Source organism: Onychostruthus taczanowskii, unplaced genomic scaffold (assembly GCF_017590055.1).
Source record: "Onychostruthus taczanowskii isolate IOZ18803 unplaced genomic scaffold, ASM1759005v1 scaffold53, whole genome shotgun sequence".
Lineage (NCBI taxonomy): Eukaryota > Metazoa > Chordata > Aves > Passeriformes > Passeridae > Onychostruthus > Onychostruthus taczanowskii.
The window spans coordinates 5,224,852-5,243,098 of NW_024502902.1; the positions used below are offsets into that span (position 1 = coordinate 5,224,852).

Genomic DNA, 18,247 nt, shown 5'->3' on the forward strand with positions numbered 1-18,247 from the left:
TATTTTATTAATGTTTTCCAGGCTATTGTCACTGAAACAAACTGTAACCTTCCCACCACTTTTAACATGGAATGGGTTTTTTGGCATTCAGGAGCAGATACACTATATAAACTAAATATGAATAACCAGGCACAACTGCAGTTTCTGTAGCAGGACTGAAGGCAAGAGATAGATATTTTGCCACTAACCTTGGCTAACTTGGAAAGGCTACTGGCAGCATTCATAGCAATGGGTGTTCTGCTGCAGTGAGAATTACTTTCTATTTGACTTCCACAGCAGTTGCCAGGAGGATTTCTTTGCAGACTGTACTCTGAGTCAGTACCGTGTGGGTACCAGCACAGTGCAAAGTCCCTGGCCCCTTTTATGCTGTGCTACTAAGACAACCTACAGAGAAGGCAGGAGATGTCTCGGACTTGTGCCGTCCTCTCACCACTGCTGAAGTGACAGCCTGTATTTACCATTACATGGACATGTGTCCAGTAGTAGCTCAAAGGACACCACTAATTGTTTTCATGCACTTTGCCACAGAAGAGCTAACAAACAACAACCACAACCATATTTTGTTACCCTCCCTTGGCTACAAGCAAGCCAACAAACTTGGGAACAGACTCTCTATTACCTCCTCCACAGAGATTTTTGGTGCTGTCCTTGTCCCCTACCTAAAGTCAGTGTAACGAAGAACACTAGGGATGCTGAAACCCATAGTGGAAAGTATCAGTCAGGCTCCAAGGAAAGTGTTTCAACTTTCCCAAAAGCGTGCAGGTATAAATGCCTCCCACAGCTGCCAAGACCACAGCACAGCACGCTGAAAGCCTGGAGACACTTGGTACCTGCTTTCTAGCCCTTCCCAACGTTACAAGCACTGCACCACACGCCCGTGAGAGCCGCACCTCCAACCACCAGCCACCACAGGCGGCTTCGTGGCTTGGGAGAACGCATCCTAATCCTGCTTCCTATTTCTTGTCACCAAGTTGAGGAGGAAGTTTTGGCAGCCTACACCTCCAATTGTGTTTCTGCCCTGCTGTACAAAACATGCCACTCTAACAATGACTGATTTCTTTTAAGGTACTTCTGGGAAAGGCTGCTGCCGCCGCGGGACGGGGCTTGGGAGGGCTGGGCGGGGGTCCGCCACCACACGCCTCTCCTCTCGCCACCCCAGACGGCTGCGGCAGGAACGCAGCCAAGCCCGCTCCCGGCAGGTCAGGTCACGGCTCTCCGGTGTGACCGCCTGCCGCACCTCTGCCCTCTCTGCGTGACTCGCAGGTCGCGGCTGCCTCGCGGTGACAGCCGCGCTGCCGCCCGCACCCCTCGGCGTCCCGGGAGCTTTCTGCTTCCCCCGAGCCCTCCGGCCCGGGCGGCTGCGGGGCGGCGGCACTTACCGATGTCGGAGTTGCAGAAAGCGTCCTGCGGATGGATGGGGACGCAAGTGCAAGCCTCCACCACCAAGTCCCGCAGGCTCCAGCTGCACAGGAACACGACGAGGAAGCTCAGCCACGCCGTCATGTTGCCCCCGAGGTGCCTCCTCACTTCTGCGGAGCGGGAGGCGGCCGATGCTGTGTTCGCCTGACTTTATTCTGGCTCCCTAACAGCCCGTGCTCCGCGGCTGCCTGCCCTGTCCCAGTCTCTGTCTCGCTGGCTGGCTCGCTCGGCGGGACGGTGCGGGTGCGGGTGCGGAGCTGAGGGGAGCTCAGGGGAGCTGAGGTGCGGAGCGCTGCGGGCGGAGCGGGACCGGCGCGCGGAGTTATACCCGGCTCGCGCCGCTCGCGCTCCGGGGGCGCCGCCGCGCGCGGCCAATGGCAGCGCCGCATTACCTCATCGGCGCGAGCGCGAGGCGGGGCCGCGCCCGCCGCGCCTTATAGGGAATAGAGCGGGCGCGCGGCGGGGGGGGGCGCGGCCCCGGTCCCGGCCCCGGCCCCGTGAGGCGGGGGAAGCCTCGCTCCGTAGCAACAGTACCTCTCCCGTACCGGCGAGTGTCCGCCCGATCCTGTCACATCCTTCCCTGGACACCGCTCCTCAGGACACCTGGAAAGCGCACGCGGGGCTTGCGGCTGGCTTGGAAAGCTGGCGCTGCTTCCCTCCGGTCGGTCCGGGCTGCCTGCAAACTGACTTTACACCGCAGGCACGGCACGCTGTTCGGGCTGTTCCACAGAGCTCTCAGACAGCGATCAGATAACGCGCGAGTGCAGTGTGCTGCTTCTTTTCCTCTCCCAACAGGCAGTAGAAAAAGGATGAGGGGAAAGGACAAGATCTATCTGAACTGAAACCAGGATTTTGCCCTGAATGTTTTTAATCCTGCTCGGATTCTCCTTCTCCACCACCCAGCAATTCCCCTTCTCCGGCCTTTCAGTCAGAAAGCCGTCATAAACTGCTAAAAGCAAGCAGGAAAAAGCAGTGTTGTATCTACCCGGGCACCCCCAACATTTAATCTCAAAGTATATTTCAGCAGAGCAGCTTTAGTGGAATTTAGAGAAATGTCCTGTTTGTTTTGTTTTCCTTTATCCCCTTTCAGAGCCATAAATTTCCATCAGCTGTAGAAATGTAAATGTTATAGAAGGGCTGGGAACTGTAAGGAAGGAGATTGCCAGCTGCATGATACAGACAGCCTTATTATCCTCCAAAGGGGACTGAAGGGTGATTAATCACAGTATCAAACCAGTGTATATAATGTCAGAGTACTTTCCACGGGGTTTACAAGACTTAAGCATGTCTAGTTATAAATTATGCTGGTATTAAAGGCCAGGGACCAGCTGTCCTAAATTTCTATATAGTCAGCTAAGTCTTTAGATTTACAATTCTGCTCCATCTGGGTGAAGCACAGCCTTCCTACACCTTTTGTTTAATCATACAGTCCATATAAAATTAAAATCTCCTGTCTTATGGCAGCACAGGCTTTTATTTGGAGCACTGGTAGGCAAAAGCTTCAGGATGGGTGTTGTCAGCAGGGATCAAGGTTGCAGTGCCAGCAGTGGGAAACACAAGTTCCTACCCTCACTGTGACACAGACAACCTGTGTGGCAGCTCTGCCTCATTGTGCTTCAAATCCCTGTGTCATGGATAATAGTGTTGGGAGCTGCTCAGGAATGTGCATTAGGGAACACACTGAAAAAATCAGATGGTGCTGGGGCACTAACGGGTCCTGTAAGTATGTGTGAGACAGGGTTTTAAATAATTGATTCCATTTAGACACCTCACAGTCTGAACCATTGGGCCCAAACTGCAATACGAGAAACCCTGCGCAAAAAATACTTTATGTGCTTGGACTGTCTGTTCAAGGCACTGCAAGTGAAGCTGGGTCCATCAGGTTGGGTGGATGTCATTTCAGTCTCACTGGGTGTAAACAAGGAACAACTCCACCAACCTCAGCAGAGTAACACGGAAGAATGAGGTGTGTCTGGCACTCTCATTTTCCCTTTGTTGTTGTAAAAAGTTTGATGTCCACCGACATCATGATACACCTGGCCTATCAACATCTCAGATCAATATCTGAGAGAAGCAGAATTCTGCCAGAAACTGACACTGGTGTAAATAAGGGAGAGTTTGGCCCACACACAACTAGATTATAATCACAGCTCCTGCACCACCTCCCTTCACTCTCTGGCCAAGTAACTCCCCTGAATGTTTCTTCATTCCTATAATAACATCTTTCCTGTGTGTTCCAAGGACTAACATGCTAAATGCTTTGTAATAAGCTTTTAAGCTGTTGGGTGCTGTGTAAATGCCGGGAGTCTATGATACACAGATGCAGGACACATTCAGAGGAGACTGAAAAACAAACCCTTTAGTCACCTCCTCAATTTCTGAAATGGGAGAGGAAGGGGTCTAGAATTACTGAAGTTCCACAGGGCCCTCCAAGCTATGGAAGTAGGTTGCTTACAGAGAGGCTGACCAAGCTAGTTAAAATGACACCAAGTTTGGGCTGATTGCAGGAACTGGCTCACTTTTCAGATACAATCCAGAGAAGCAATCAGATGAAAAGGAGTGACACAGCTTGATCCAAGGGCTGGGCACATCTCTTTGGAATGGAGAGGGTGCAGGTTGTCCGTATGGCAAGGCTTACCACTATCTTCTATACCACTGCTCGGGAGATGATCCAGAAACTTTTTTAGTGCCTGTATTATCATTGCCTGGCGTAGTAGTACCTGTGTTTGGTCAGGGCTTAGTTGATTCATCTTCTTTTTTTTACACTTAGATATTCTTTTTCAGAGAGATTAATTTCTTTACAGTAGTAGGGGTGCAGGTTTTTTTTCAGTCAGGACTGGATACTGTACAATAAGAACAATATTTATTTGCCTCTTGAAGAGTACACTTCACACAGAGAAACCAGAATGTGTTATTTTTAACACATATAAAGTACAGGTAAATCATTCTCAGGAAAGTTCATTCTGGCCAGTGGCCTGCTCAAGGCTTCTGTTAAATAATTTAATCTCCCTGTACACTCATTTTATCATCTGTAAATGGAGATATTCTATGTTAGCATCTGATAATATCCATTAGATAGCCAATATTAGCCTCTCCCCTTTAAGACCTACTGGCAAAGTGAACTCTGAAAAAGCCAGACAAGGATTCTGAGTGTTTATTTATATGAGAAAATATTGATAATGGTGTCAGAGTAACAGAGAAAGTCAATGAAGGAACTGAAAGGGGAATTATCTCTGAATTCCTCCTCTATGCCCTGTCTGCATGGGAAAAACTGCAAAGGGAAAAAAAAAAATAAAATAAAAAAACTATCATTCCGCTTCTTTGCTCAGATAAAACTTTAAACCTTATATGGCCATAAAGAAGACAGCATTGAAAGAAGGAGAAAATAGACACCTTGATCTTCATATGAGAAAATCTGAGTTCACATTTGGTTAATGTCACCAAATAAAGAAATCTTTGTTATTCCACTCTTCCATCAAGAACACACTGCTGAACAGAATTAAGGACATCTCTGCCTTACCGAGCAGCCACACAACTTCATGCTGTGATCCTGTCAGATCCCGCAAGCCAAGCATGACCGGGCTGGGTCAATAGCTGGTGTGAAAATTCCCAGGGAAAGCCATGTCCCGCAGGTGTTGTTGACTGAGCAGAGTCCTTCTCCCCTCCATCGTGCAGGAATGTGCGCGGCAGTGCTAGGGGGCAGTGCGCTGCAAGAGATGTTCCGACCTGACCTCCGCGCGTGGAGCCAGCTCCTCCGCAGTACCTAAAGAACCGATTCTTTGGAAAAGGAAACATGTTGAGCTGGGTGTCTTATTTAAATTTCAGGAAGGAGAATTACCTTCTGCTTTCAGATACTCATATTAATTTACATCAGGGGCATGTTAACATTATTCTCCTTCCACAAAACCCGGCTGGAACCAGGGACAGAGACTGAGATATGAGCTAAAGGCATGTTCACTTGCCTTCTGATCACATTTCATTGTGAGGGATGCCGGCTGCTTCAGTACAGAAGGGCTTCATCAAACTACAGCAACTGCTGGCAAAAAAAAAAACCACATACCAGGAGGGTTGAGAGAAAGAGAGAAAGAGAGGGAGGTGCAGTGAGAGAGAGACACCCCCACTATCACCAGAGAAAAATACCCTCACAAATGTCACACGTAGTGGTTGGTAACACTTCAGTTCCTCACCAGATCATAGCTGGCTTAAACTGAGCTTAGCATGAATGAAATCAGGAGAATTCAACCTGCAGTTCAACAGCCCTGCCACCTCCTTAACAATATAATAACTTTAAAAGCTTCTGAAGTAAGGGCCCCTAATTTTTTGACAGCAAATTGACGTGATTCATTAATGTGGAGTCTTGCCATAAGCATTCTAAATTGTTCACCTGACAAGTCGCTCAAAAGCATCCTCTTGTCCTAAAAACTTTTCTTGAAGTTGATGATCTTTATATCTTTTACACCAGCTCAGCATCATGCCCTTCAGGCATTGTTTTTCTGCTTTTATGCAGCATGAGGGGAAGGGTAGGTGTTTTCAGAGCTATCTGATGTTCTTTCTATAGCACACTCCTGCCATCTTGTAGGACAGTAGCGAATGGTCATCTATCACGTTAGAAAAAGGTTCTCATATTTCTTGATTATCTGCTTCTTTTTCAGTGAATTGTTTCTTTTCTAACACTGTCCTTGGAGAAGACATTTTGTCTAAAATGTTTGTATTTCCTATGATTCATATGTGTGAAACAAGTTGAAAAAACTCCTATTAATTCCACCGTTTTATCAGTGAACATTATATGCTATTTAAAATGAGAATACTCCTTCTTCAAAAATGTCTTTGATTCTATGAATACATACAAAAAAAATTCATTTGATCTCTTTCTCTGAGGTTGCAAAGGAATTATGTCACCTTCCTGTCTGCAAGCCAGACGTAGGTAACACTCCATCCCATTCCCAAGCTTTTCATTGCAGGTACACCATTAAATTTTCATCAGCTCTAACAGTTTTATACTGTGTTCAGTCTTCAAGGATCCTTTAGAGACTGTGCCCACTGAGAGCACCCAGCCTGGTGGCAGACTGTAGGCACCATGTGTTTCCAGGAATATGACATTATATGGGGTTGTGGAATATGAAATCACCCCTCAGTAGTGTGGGGATCCTCCATTCATGTGTCATCAGCTGCAGAAGAGTAACCAGGAAATATCTTTTAACAGCCTTATCAAGCTGAAAATGCTTCCTGCACATGACCGTGCTCTTTGGCCCAAATCCAGCAAAACACTAAGGCACATGTTCAGCTCTAAGCACACAAGATGCTCTTCTGAAGTCAACAGAACCATTTACATACACAAAGTTAAATATAAGCTTAAGTGCATTTCTGGACCAGGGCCAGAGGGCTCAGTACCATGCAGGGTTCAAGCCAGCAGGCTGTGATTAGATGGTCTGACAGAATCCGGGAGGGAAGGACACGACGTGATTTGCTTGGTTCTACCTGCCTATGCCTCATTCCAAGCAACTAATGTTCTCTCATTTTTGTTTATAGTAAGTCTTTCCATTTCTCTTGTTTTGCTTTCCTGCTGCTGTAGCCATTTCCAAATTGAAGTTTTGATTTTCTTTTTTCAACCCTTCTAAACTGCATCAATAGCTTTAAGTGATTGAACAAAGAGATTTCAAATAGATGAAGTGCTTCAAATGGTAATAAGAGCTGGTGTTCCCAGAGCTTTGGAGGCTGCACTAAATACAGAAGAGAGTGAGAGCAATTGAAAATCACTTTTCTGTTGTTCTTTTGTATGAACTGGTTTCTGGCTTATGCAATGCACAGTAATTAAAATGACTGGAATGCCTCACATTTTTAAGAGAGCTTTAAGGCAGCTCTGTGGCATTGCAGCCAGCAGAGTTCATGAGCAGATTCATGGCTGCAATCGAGGTTTGACGTTTCTATCCATGTAACTTCAAGAAGACAATATCTGCGTAGAGGCCTTTGAGGGGAGTTTGAGGAAGAAGGGATAGACACAGAAAAGCAATAACATCTGTTCCCTGCATCAGCTCCATGAGCAGCTGTGGGGCAAATCTTCATTTTGATGGGATAAGAGCCTAGAGGTTGCGTGGTTGTCATTCATTGCCTTCTCTCACTGTAGCCTTAATGTCCTGCTCTAATTCAAGGGTGGGACAGAAAGCCTGTCAGAGTGGCATGTCTCTCACGGCTGGATGCCCTCCCTGTGATGAGGTTTACTCTGCTTGGCAGGGGTGAGGGATTATCTTGGTGCTTTTCAGTCCCCCAGCACAGTCCAGGATTACATTTTCAGCTTTTCCAATTTTTCGTTTTTACTGAAGGTGGCTGACCGCTGCATCCCTGATTTTCTCTCAGCTGCTGGCCTGGCTTTTGATAGAGATGATTGGCCACAGAGGAGCAGGAGAGCTGAATACAGCCTCCCTTGTCAGGGAGAGCTGGCTGACCTGAGGACATGGCCTTTTTGGCATGTTGAACTGCTAGATCCTTCTCCTCTCATCTCTCTGCCTCTCACCAGCCTTCTGAAGGCATGGACTGAGCCTGCTTCCTCATCTCTCAGCATAATCTTTCTCTCCTTCTCTTCAGAGGGCACTCTCAGGATACAGCTGCTTCCACAACCCCTTGTGAGCGTAGGGAGTTAAAGATCCCAGGCAGGAGGCAGTAATCCTGTTATCTCTTAGACCATCCTGAGGCTATGAGAGCTGCAGCCCGTCCATGTGCCAGTCCCTAGGATGTGTCACTGGTTTTAAAGCATGTTGGAATCGCCTAAAATCACCATATAGATGAAAAGCAGAAAGAGCAGCACCACAGGGCTTGTATCCCTTTTTTTTTTTTTTTTGTTCCTTTAAAGAGCCTGAAAATAGTATTGGGCTGTCTGGTGTGAAGGAAGGGTCTTTTCTTTACCTGCAGAACAGGTGCAAGTGCAGGAAAATTGATGTCTTGAGTTGCTTCTCCCTGTGCAACCTTCAGAAACTTCCTGTAAGAATAAGCCAGTCTCCTCATCCCCATAATGCGGGTGTTACCAGTCTCTCACCTGAAACTGCAAATTAAGGTATTAGTTACAAGGGCAGTCTCTAATGCAAGGATAGTGTCCCAGCAGGGAATGAACTCAATGACTCCTGTCATGCATGCCACCCCATGATGTCAAAAGTGAGAAGCAGTTCCTCTGTGTGGAAATCTCAACAGAGATTATTGCTCCAGCATAGGATTTTTCTTATAAATCAAGAATTTTCAATGCTTTTCTTCCTGTGTTCCCAAATCTGTGCTGTATTCTAAACAGTAGCTGACTGCTCATTGACATCAGGCCCTTCCCTCAGACTCACAGTCCCAGCCAGGAGAAGCTGGGGAATTTCCGATGTGAGATTTCAAGGACAGATCTCTTTCTTCTCTAGAGCAAAAGGCAGCACTTTGGTTTCCTCACTCTTTTGGAATTTTTATCCATAAATCTTGGCATTTGGTGTGAGACAAAAGATGAGGAGATGGTAGATCTGCAGTTTAAAGTGAGGACACTTATTTGTTTATTATCTTCCTCTTCCCAAGTGAAGAGTAATGCATTCCTCAAAGGAACTTTTCAGGTTGGCAATGTGAGTTCCACACCTAATGCATTAATGTCAGGAGTGAAAAAATCGGTGTTTGATTTAGCACAGATGTGCGAAAATTGTATTCTTCCTCCACTGAAGACAGAGATAAGCCACAGCCCTTCTTCCCCTTTCCTTTAATCTGACAGCCTCTATCCCTTCGCTGTGCCTTTCTGAGAGGTGCTTCTGAGGGGCGTTTCAGTGAGAACTACCCAGAGCTGGCAGGAACCAGGCAGGTGTAGTCTGTATGTACAGATTGCATACCAGGAGTTGAACTCTGAAGATACCAAAGCTTGACCATGTGCTCTGAGCTAGCAAACACCTCTCTGTAGCTTTGGTGTTTGTAGCTGTGCCACCAAATCTTGCACGGAGCATTGGCCAGGGGTCCAGCATTATCCCAAGTGCCTTGCAGTGGGATCCTGACTGCTCCAAAGCAGTGACTCATCTCAAGTGCTAAGAGGTTGGAGAGGTACTGAACACTTCTAGCAGAAGCAGGTGTCCAATAGCAGCGTAGCACACCACATTCTCTCTTCTCCCTCTCCTCTTTCTCTCCCTCTGCCTCTGCCTGTCTCTCCTCTCCAAGGTAACTGCAAGAAGAGATTGAATTCTCACCACACAGGCCAGGGAGGCAGAAGGGTTCTCCCTAGAGACCTAGCTGAGGTCAGTGAGGAAAGTGCTGTCAGAGTAAAAGTTATGCAATGCATGGGAGGAATCTACAGTTTTAATCATGGGATAATGAATGGAAAATAATAAGCAAAGGGCTGAGCAACAGCAGTTTCTACCAACAGAGATATGATTCTCCAACAGACTTTCCCCAGCACCTGACAGTACAAAAGATAGTAGATAGACAAGCATTTTAATGTGTTTTCATTTTACCTGTATCATTATGTTCCCTAGATTACAACCCAGCATTTTTAAACCAAAATCTTGCTTCCTTTTCTGTCAGTTCAAGTTCAGCAGAACCACCACAAGACCAGTCTGGGGAATGGGAAGGCAGGGGTGGAGTTCTGCGCAGTGCCAACAAATTCTTAGTGTAGCTAGGATAGAAGGCACTAGGCACTAATCTGGTCTCCCTTTCCTCACAGGATAGCTGTGGGTGTACCTATTGAAGGCATTTCAATTCTCCCTCTCAGTGATGAGATTGAATGAGCTGTTGCTGGAGAAAACCTTATCCCATTGATTCCTGTGCCGAAGAAGCAGGATCATCAAGAAGGGCACAGTCTGTCCCATGAAAAAGAAGGAGCAAGCTAGGAAGGGTTTACTTCATTTGAAATTGGCTTCCCCATTCCCCATAAAACTTCACCTTTGAACACCATATATGATGGCAACTTAGCCTAGAGAGGCTAATATAGCATAATCTTTGTGTGGATGTGAGCAATAGCATTCCAGAGAGCTGGCTGGAGGAAAACCATACTCACTCCTGGTGATTGCAAGAGCATTTCCTTCTCCTCCTAATCCTCCAGAACCTACCTCCTTAGCTTAGACAATGTCTCCAAGTCCCCTAAAGTGTTTTTACAAGTATCAATGCAATCACTTTTAACAATATTTTTATTCTTTTTTTCCCTGAAATTATAATCTGAAGGATTAAGCAGTCATAGCGATTTGGTTTTATTTTGAGAAAAGGCTTTTAAAAATAAGAAGGAGAAAATAGGAGAACCTGGTGCTGCCAAAATAACCCAATCAGGCATTTCTGGGAATAAGGAGGGAGGGAAGATTTTAAAGCCATGCCTGTGGCTGCACGTTAAGGAATAGTTCTCAAAGGATTCCTTTAATCAGTTTCTGAAGAAGATGGGCTATCTCTTTGTAATTCACTCCATGTCTTATTCTAAGACCATATGCTCTGGTCACGTGAAGATTTACAGTCTCAAATTTACTGGCCTCAGAGATCTGAAAGAATTATGCAAGAAAACATGTTCTGTCATAACTGAGGCCTCACACAGCCGTGCTTCCTAAAGACTTCTTCTAACTCGATATATGGCCCCTCTAGGGCTTTGTAAGCCCTTCTGGGGAAGAGGGAAGGGGAGGAAAAAGGGGAGCTGCTGATCATTGCCATATGTGAGAAGCATCCCTGTGTGCACGTGGGTGTGACGTCCGTGTTGTCACGGAGGCCGAGCTCTGCAGAGCCCCCATTTCCTGTTTGCAGTCAGAATCTCGCTGCCAGAGCAGGAATCCCATATCACTCTCTACTGCACTTACAAAAAAGGAAAATTATGGCCAATGGAGGGGGAAGGGGTGGGGGAAATCCTCTTAAATAGCCATGTAGGATGTCTGGGCAAGGATATGAGCCAGGAGTCCTCAGAGGCAGTAGAATAAGTGGGAGTTTAGCAAACAACCATTTTCTTCCTTTGACTAGTGTTCCTTAGAGACCTCAGTACTCCAGTTCTCATAGCTAATTTTAGCTATTTGTGGTTGGCCTGTTCCTAAGGTTCCTTTCCTATCTCTCTCACACACACTGAACCTTGGGATAGTCTCTGTGGGTTGACAGATGATGTGAAAACCTCTAATCTGCAGGTCAAATATCAAAAAATGAAGTGGGATCATGCAACTGGAAGCATAATTTGCTTTTTTCCAAATAAGGGAGATACATTCATATTAGAAGTTCTTAGCATACCAAGTTTATGAGGTTTTTTAAAAGTATATGAGGGGAATGACCTATTCTTTAAAATTTTATGGTAACCACCAAAGATGTTATCATCCCATGGACACTGCCTTTCCTATGCAGGCTATGAATGATATGCTTTCATTATGTTTTGGCTCTGCTCTGTTAGAAAAACCAAAACCACATTGTCCCAAACACTGTACTGATACATAACAGGCAGGATGAGTCCCTGCCAAAGGCCATTGAGTGCATGTTAGAGAGGGTTTAAAATGGACATAGTGGCAATAAATGTGCCATGCCAGGAGTGAAGGAGCTTGCAGCTTGTGGCATTTGTACTGCAGATACCACATTCAGAGAACTCTGAGTCTTACTTGCTTTACACTCCTGTGGTGAATTGATGCCAATTCTTTATCTACCATGTGGTTTGCTGTACAGATTGTGATGAGTCTGAAGTCCAGAGGCACCATAGGGTACAAAAGAAAGGTAAAAGAGTAGGGATGACTCCTCCTGTCTCAACCAAATTTTCCCAGACACATGAGCAACAGGTGGCTCTTTTTCTTCCCCTAAATTTCTCCTGGATTCCCTGTCTTCATTGCCCCTCCTCTCCACACAGAAACCTGTAGAGGATGCTCTACAGGCGAAAAGTGTGTGCTCTAAGTGATGGATGTGTGAGACTGTGGACAGTAAAAGGGTATATGGGTCCTTAGATGCTGACTCTGCTCTGTAAGAAAATTTATGACCCTGGAAATTGGGTCACTAACCTTATTTTCAGTTGACTGATTTAAATAATCTTAGAGCCAGGTGAGGAATCCTGAGAAACTGATTAGGGGGAGGGAAAGGTAATTATTATGTCTCTCAAGGATAGAAAAGCAGTATTCCTTGAGAATAGTCCAGAGGCCAGATTTACATTATTAATTATACAGACACCTCTGGTTTTGTGTTGGATCAGAAGCAAAAGACTGACTAGGGTGTCTTGGACTAGACTGCCTGTAGCACCCTGTTCTGGCTGGCCAGAAGCAGTCAGTCTGCACATCAAACAGACCTGGTGAGTTCTTTGCTGGGAGCTCTGCTGATTACTGAAGGTCCCTTAATTTTTAAGAAGTGTTGGCAGCTTGTTTCACTTTCAGACAGAGATAAGTCCTGCCTAAACTGAAGGAATGAATGGAGGGAACCTCCCCCCACTACACCCCATATACAGGTTGTCCTAATAATCCCTGAACAGATGGACGTGGTCATGTGAGCCTGTGAAACTCTATCTGTTTTGGAGGACTAGTGGGTGTGGTGCTGTGGTCATGGACAGATATATGTGTTGCCTTTCACAGAGAAGCTCACTGTCCTCCAAAGACTGAATATCAACAAAATCCTTCCTGTGGGGACTTCCAGTTCTGCCCGAGCCAGCTGTAAATTCCTTTGAGGCTAAGACTAAGAAAACTGGAATCCTGGGAGGGCTTTGGTACAGTCCCAAAACCATTTCCACTGAACCTTCCCAAAAATATGGTTTCTCTGACCCAGGAATGTGAGCTCTGTAACAATGCAAAGCTCAAGTCCTAGACCACTGGAATTAACCAGTATTAGCTCATTGCATCTTTGCACTCCGTCTGTCTCGGCTAATAGAAAAATCATTTTCCCTCTGGGACACAGAGTTGGTTCCATTTTTGTGTAGCACCTGGCACAATGGGGATGTTGGTATTTGAGTGAGGTGCTACCTTTATATAAACAAATTTTAAAAATTCCTGGAACCCCTACTTTCTTCTTTGCTGCATTTGAGTTGATTATTTAAGAGTAAATAATCATAAAGCATCTGAGTGAGCAGAGCAGAGCTAACGGCTGCTTCAGCCAGGAAATGCCTGAGGAGCAGGGAAAACAGAGACTGGAGTATAAGTTGCTGTAGCACAGTGAAACAGAACTTATGAGCTGGTACAGACTGGCTGAAGCGGGAGATATCAGAAAAGTACTTATGTACACAGAGAGCTCCTCTACTAGTCCCAACAAAACTGGAACAAAACTACATTTGCTCTACAGCAGGTGAAGGTCCAGTCCTCCAAACTCAGGACAGCTGGCCATTCTGACCACTGGACCTACCAGCTGCCTCCTCACTTGCCAGACCTTCTGCTTTTGCCTTCTGTCCCTCACCATCTGTTTGTCCTTTTCATGGAAGAGGTCCCTTCCAGTTGTCACCCTCTGCATGAGCCATTTGAAATATTTGCCTCCCCTACCGGGACAAGTTTCCTTCACATTTTTTGTGCTTCCTTGCATGATACCATTTCTTTTATGAATGAACATTTGCAGTCTTCCCCTTTTAAACACAGAGGTTCTAGAGCGACACAACAACTCTTGGAGCAAATGCCTTCCCTAAAAGCCTTCCTCTTGATGCTGAGGCCCCAAATGTCAACACTCTGTCTTCCAAGGACATAGAATGTAATCCAGACATCCCTCCCTTGCCTGTGGTTTCTCTATTGCAGTGAAGTGTCCAGTGAGCAGACAGCCAGAACAGCCACCAGCATGCCGGAAAGGGCATGTCAAGGGTGGGAAGGAAGAGTGGCTGCACCACGTTGTGTTCCAGGCATGTTTGGCACGTGGTCCCTAAGGGACTGCTGGATGCTGGAGTATATTTAGGGCAGCTTCTGGGCTACTTGAGCTCACAGTGAGAGAGGTAAGGCAAAATCATGCAGCTGCACCCAACTCCTAGGGACTGTCTTGCTTCCCACTGCTTGTGAGAAAGTTCTGAGCAGAGCAGAGGGAACTTAGACCCACATCACACTACACACCAACTTCTCTGCCTCTTCCTACCTGCCAAAGTAGGAGGGTGGGAGTTCCAGTGAAAACTTTTTTCTGGAGTGGGGAAAAAGACAAATAAAGAATAACCAGGTGATTTGCTGTGCTCACACTCTTCTTTGCATCCCTAAAGTAGCCCCACAGACTGACATGAATGATTTTATTAACTTGTGCTCACATGAAATACACACAAACACCGAAGCAGGGAAGGCTCTCAGGGCTGTTTCCAGCTCTGAAGCAGCTCTTTGACAGGGCTAGACTGGTTGTTTTTTTTCTCCCCAGATGAGAGACTGGTCAACACCACCCCTAAACTCACCTCCACCCCCAAATAGCCATTCTGCCAAAGGGTGGAGAAGCAGACCTCCTGACTGAGGGTGGAGCAGTTTAAAGGGGAGGAAAGCAGTGACTTCACTTCATATTAAGTAATAGCGGAGCAGGGTGTGCGTCACTCTGAAAAACAAGAGTTTGGGTGGGGGCAAAGGCTCTCTGCAGCATCTTATGCATGGAGCCTTCCTCTTTGTGAGAAATGAGCAGAATACACCGTTCTGAAGAGTGAATTTAGAAAGTAAAATATGTTGAGTACCTTGTAATCTTATTTAAGGGGATCCAAGGAGAGCATCAAGGTGAAAGGGCTCATAATGGTGGAAGTCTTTTAGGTTAGACTTTAGGAAACACTTTCCTCCAGCAAGGATAGAGAAACTTAGGAAAAGATCGAGTCCCTGTGAAAAATGCAGCATGTGGGGGTCAGATTTCATAGGGGGCAGATGGCACTGGGGTCTGTGTACAAATACTAGGGGAGTGATGGCAGGACAGACAAAGGTGTCTTTGTGATCACGGGGTTACCTGCAAGGATACTGCTCACAGCTTCCTCACACCCTGTGCAACTGAGCAAGTATCACAAGGTCTGGATCTATCTTCCTAAATAATCCTTTCCCTGCAGCTGACTCCTTCAGGGCTGTATGAACAGCCTCAGGCCAGTCTGTTGCATTCTCTCTGCCTGATTCAATTGGCTTCTGCCAGTCCTGACTACTGCTGAAACAGTCTGTCAGGCTTGGGAGCAGTCTGGTATGTTAGACATCATTCCAGGCTGTTCTGAGCAACACAAGAGGAAGAAGCAGTCTTGGACTCCAAAGGCTTCAAATGTGACAAATGTTTTCATACTGCTGATACTGTTCATAGTGCTCTGAAAGTGTAATCGCCAGAATGGCCATCAGAACAGAGACTGTAAAAAGACTTCCCAAAGACTCTGCAATGCTTGTGGCATCATCAGTACCTCTGGCTCCATTTGCAGTGAGGACATAACCAAAGGCACTTATTTCCTCTCCTGGACCTTCCAGGTGAAACTTAGAATACCTTGGCAGTGTCCTAGAGACACATGGCAGGGTGGGGGCACACCTCCCTCATTCCTCTGGCTAGCACAGGGAACTGCAGTGATGTGCATCAGTGCTGGCGTGTGCTTCACTCATTGGGCATTTACCCAGGATTTTGCCTGGGCATGTTTGACCTTAGATTCGTGCTACCACTCATATGAGTTATTTTATATCCAGTTTTTACACACCTTTTCATACTGCAACCACACAAGGTGAGCACATCTCAGATGCAGTCAGGAATTCAGGCTTTGCTTAGGAGAGGTGTGAAAGCTGCCCGGCTGCCAAGGGGTCAGCCCTTAATTTTTTTTTTCCTGTATATAGACTGAAACCCCAGTTTTGTGGTACCAACCTCCCAATGGCTCCTCATGCAGACTTTCACTAGAGATTCATCAAGTCTGCAAAGAGCTCAAACACAGGCAGTAAGCAGCTTTCTCAGCCTTGCCTCAAGTATATGACAAGGGAAATATAAAAAATTAAGGAAGGAATAAATGAACTCTTTCTTCCAGTCTGACTGACAACAGCAAGGGCAGTTCAATTTCATTAACAAATAGAATTTCATGTTCCAACTTCCAACCTAAGAAAAATAAATTAACTGAGTGTTCAGAGAGTTCTACTGCCTTGCTCACAAATCATAAATGGCTTAGCAGAACAGCACTGTTTTGGAAATAAAGAAGAAAAGGACAAAGGAGCATAAACAAAATAACAGGCATCCATCAGTTCCCAAAATGATACTTGCCAAAGCCCTTTCTCCTTACTTGCTGGCACAGCTGCTAGAGCAGACCATTGCTCCCCTGGTCTGGAAACACTCCACTCACAGCTGACAGTTCAGGGGGACTGCCACACACCTGCTGGGTAGCAAAGGCTTCCTCAAGCTGGGGCTGAGATAGGGTTGGAGCCCCTGACCAGCCCCTCTGGCTTGCTGCTTCTTGCAGCTACTCTAACTCCTTTAGCAGCTCCTCTTAAGTGGGTCCAGCAAAGCATCTCCCACCACCTGCAGTTCCTGTTAAGCACTCCTGGTCCTCACTGGGTTCTGGCTTTTTGTTGCTCAAAGCTAATTTCTTCAACAGCCTTTTCTGGTCCTCTAGTTTGCTGTATTTTTATCAGCCAAGGCTGCAAACCATTACATGAGGCTAGGGGTGGTGATCTACTATGGCACAGCTAGTCCCAGCTTTTCACACTTGGTCATCCCCATTATCCTCATTTTTATGCTGGTGATGTTGTTGTTTTCTTACACAAATCTGTCCATATCTGCTAGCATATGTTGATCAGTATTAGGCCCACCTCTACGCTACTTCAGCTCTTCTCTCTCAAACTGAGGCCAGCAGAGCAATTCTGTCTCTACAGCTCTCCTTCCTTCTGGGTTGCCATGCTGGTCAGCCAACAAAACAGAAACAGAAACACGGGGTCTGAGTTAGTTCCCTGTATCTTGCAGTCAGCCTGAGGCTCTCACTAGGATTCACCAAATCCTAAAAAATAGTAGTTGTCCTATATAAACCTCAGGACAGTCCTCTGTTTATAACAACTTACGATCTTACTGTCATATCCGTGCCGCAGACAAATGAACTCAGAAAGGCTAAGCCATGCTAGCAAGTTTGTGAGTCCCAATGCTTCTCCACCCCTTCCCTGTTTTCTTAGAGCAGGCAATATTCCCTTCCAAAACCAGGGAATTAGTAACACTAATGGGGGAATGTGTCACCTCTGCATGCTGAGCGTGACTCACAAAGTCAATACAGCCTTAGCAGCTGAGAGGAACAATGAGTTGTGTTCTCAGTTACGCTTTTTTTGGCTACACCATCACTGGAGCCCAGAACAAGGGCAGTGATGTCATGGCCATAGGCTTAATGTGTAAGTATCATATACAGCACTACCAGCTCTCTGTGATCTGTTACTTCCACATTAACATAACTTGGGGCATATATACACAGAAATAGTTGCCAGAGCCAAGAATAAGTCATTTGGAACAGATTATTTTATTTCAGGCTTTTAACAAGGATGCTTGTCAGTCCCAATAGGCTCATTCTGGGGAGGTAGTACCTAGCTCAGAACTGAGCTATATAATTTAGTCAAGACCTCAGCTATAAAGACAGAAGTTTGGAATGTAGAAATGGGCAGACAAGAATCCTGCTAAAAAATAGCTTACATTTTTCTGACAATTAGCCATTGTTGCAAGTATTTATATAAATAAAGAAAGAGTAAGAAAAAGTTCTGAGACAAAGGAGGAAATTACTCCCAGCCATTTTCAAGAAAATGAAGCATTCTGTGCACTTGTATTTGAGCAAAACTTTTCTCCATTAGCCTCTGAGTGGAGTGGGGAATTGTTCCTTCCTTTCAGAAATGTGCTGTGTGTATTAAGTGGTCTGTCAAAGGAGTCAGTGCAGGAAGGGGTGTAGAGCTGAGCACACAGTGACATTGTGATCAGAGGCCAGCCCCTGGGTCACGCAGGCAAGCTGGAACTCGCTGTAACCTGCCTGGAGCGTGTGCTGATAACCCAGGCTGCGGGGCTCACGGGG

At 46.0% G+C, this 18,247-nt stretch overlaps 2 protein-coding genes across 2 annotated transcripts in view; one reads left to right on the plus strand and one right to left on the minus strand.

Moving 5' to 3' along the window:
* TIMP3 (TIMP metallopeptidase inhibitor 3) overlaps positions 1–1,792 on the minus strand; it is a 37,606-nt gene extending 35,814 nt beyond the window's left edge. Inside the window, exon 1 of the mRNA XM_041416913.1 lies at positions 1,380–1,792. Coding sequence (XP_041272847.1) covers positions 1,380–1,503 — 124 coding nt within the window. The 5' untranslated portion in view covers positions 1,504–1,792. The remainder of the gene's footprint in view (positions 1–1,379) is intronic.
* Positions 1–18,247, plus strand: part of SYN3 (synapsin III) — a 189,981-nt gene that overhangs the window by 97,826 nt on the left and 73,908 nt on the right. The window lies entirely within an intron of this gene.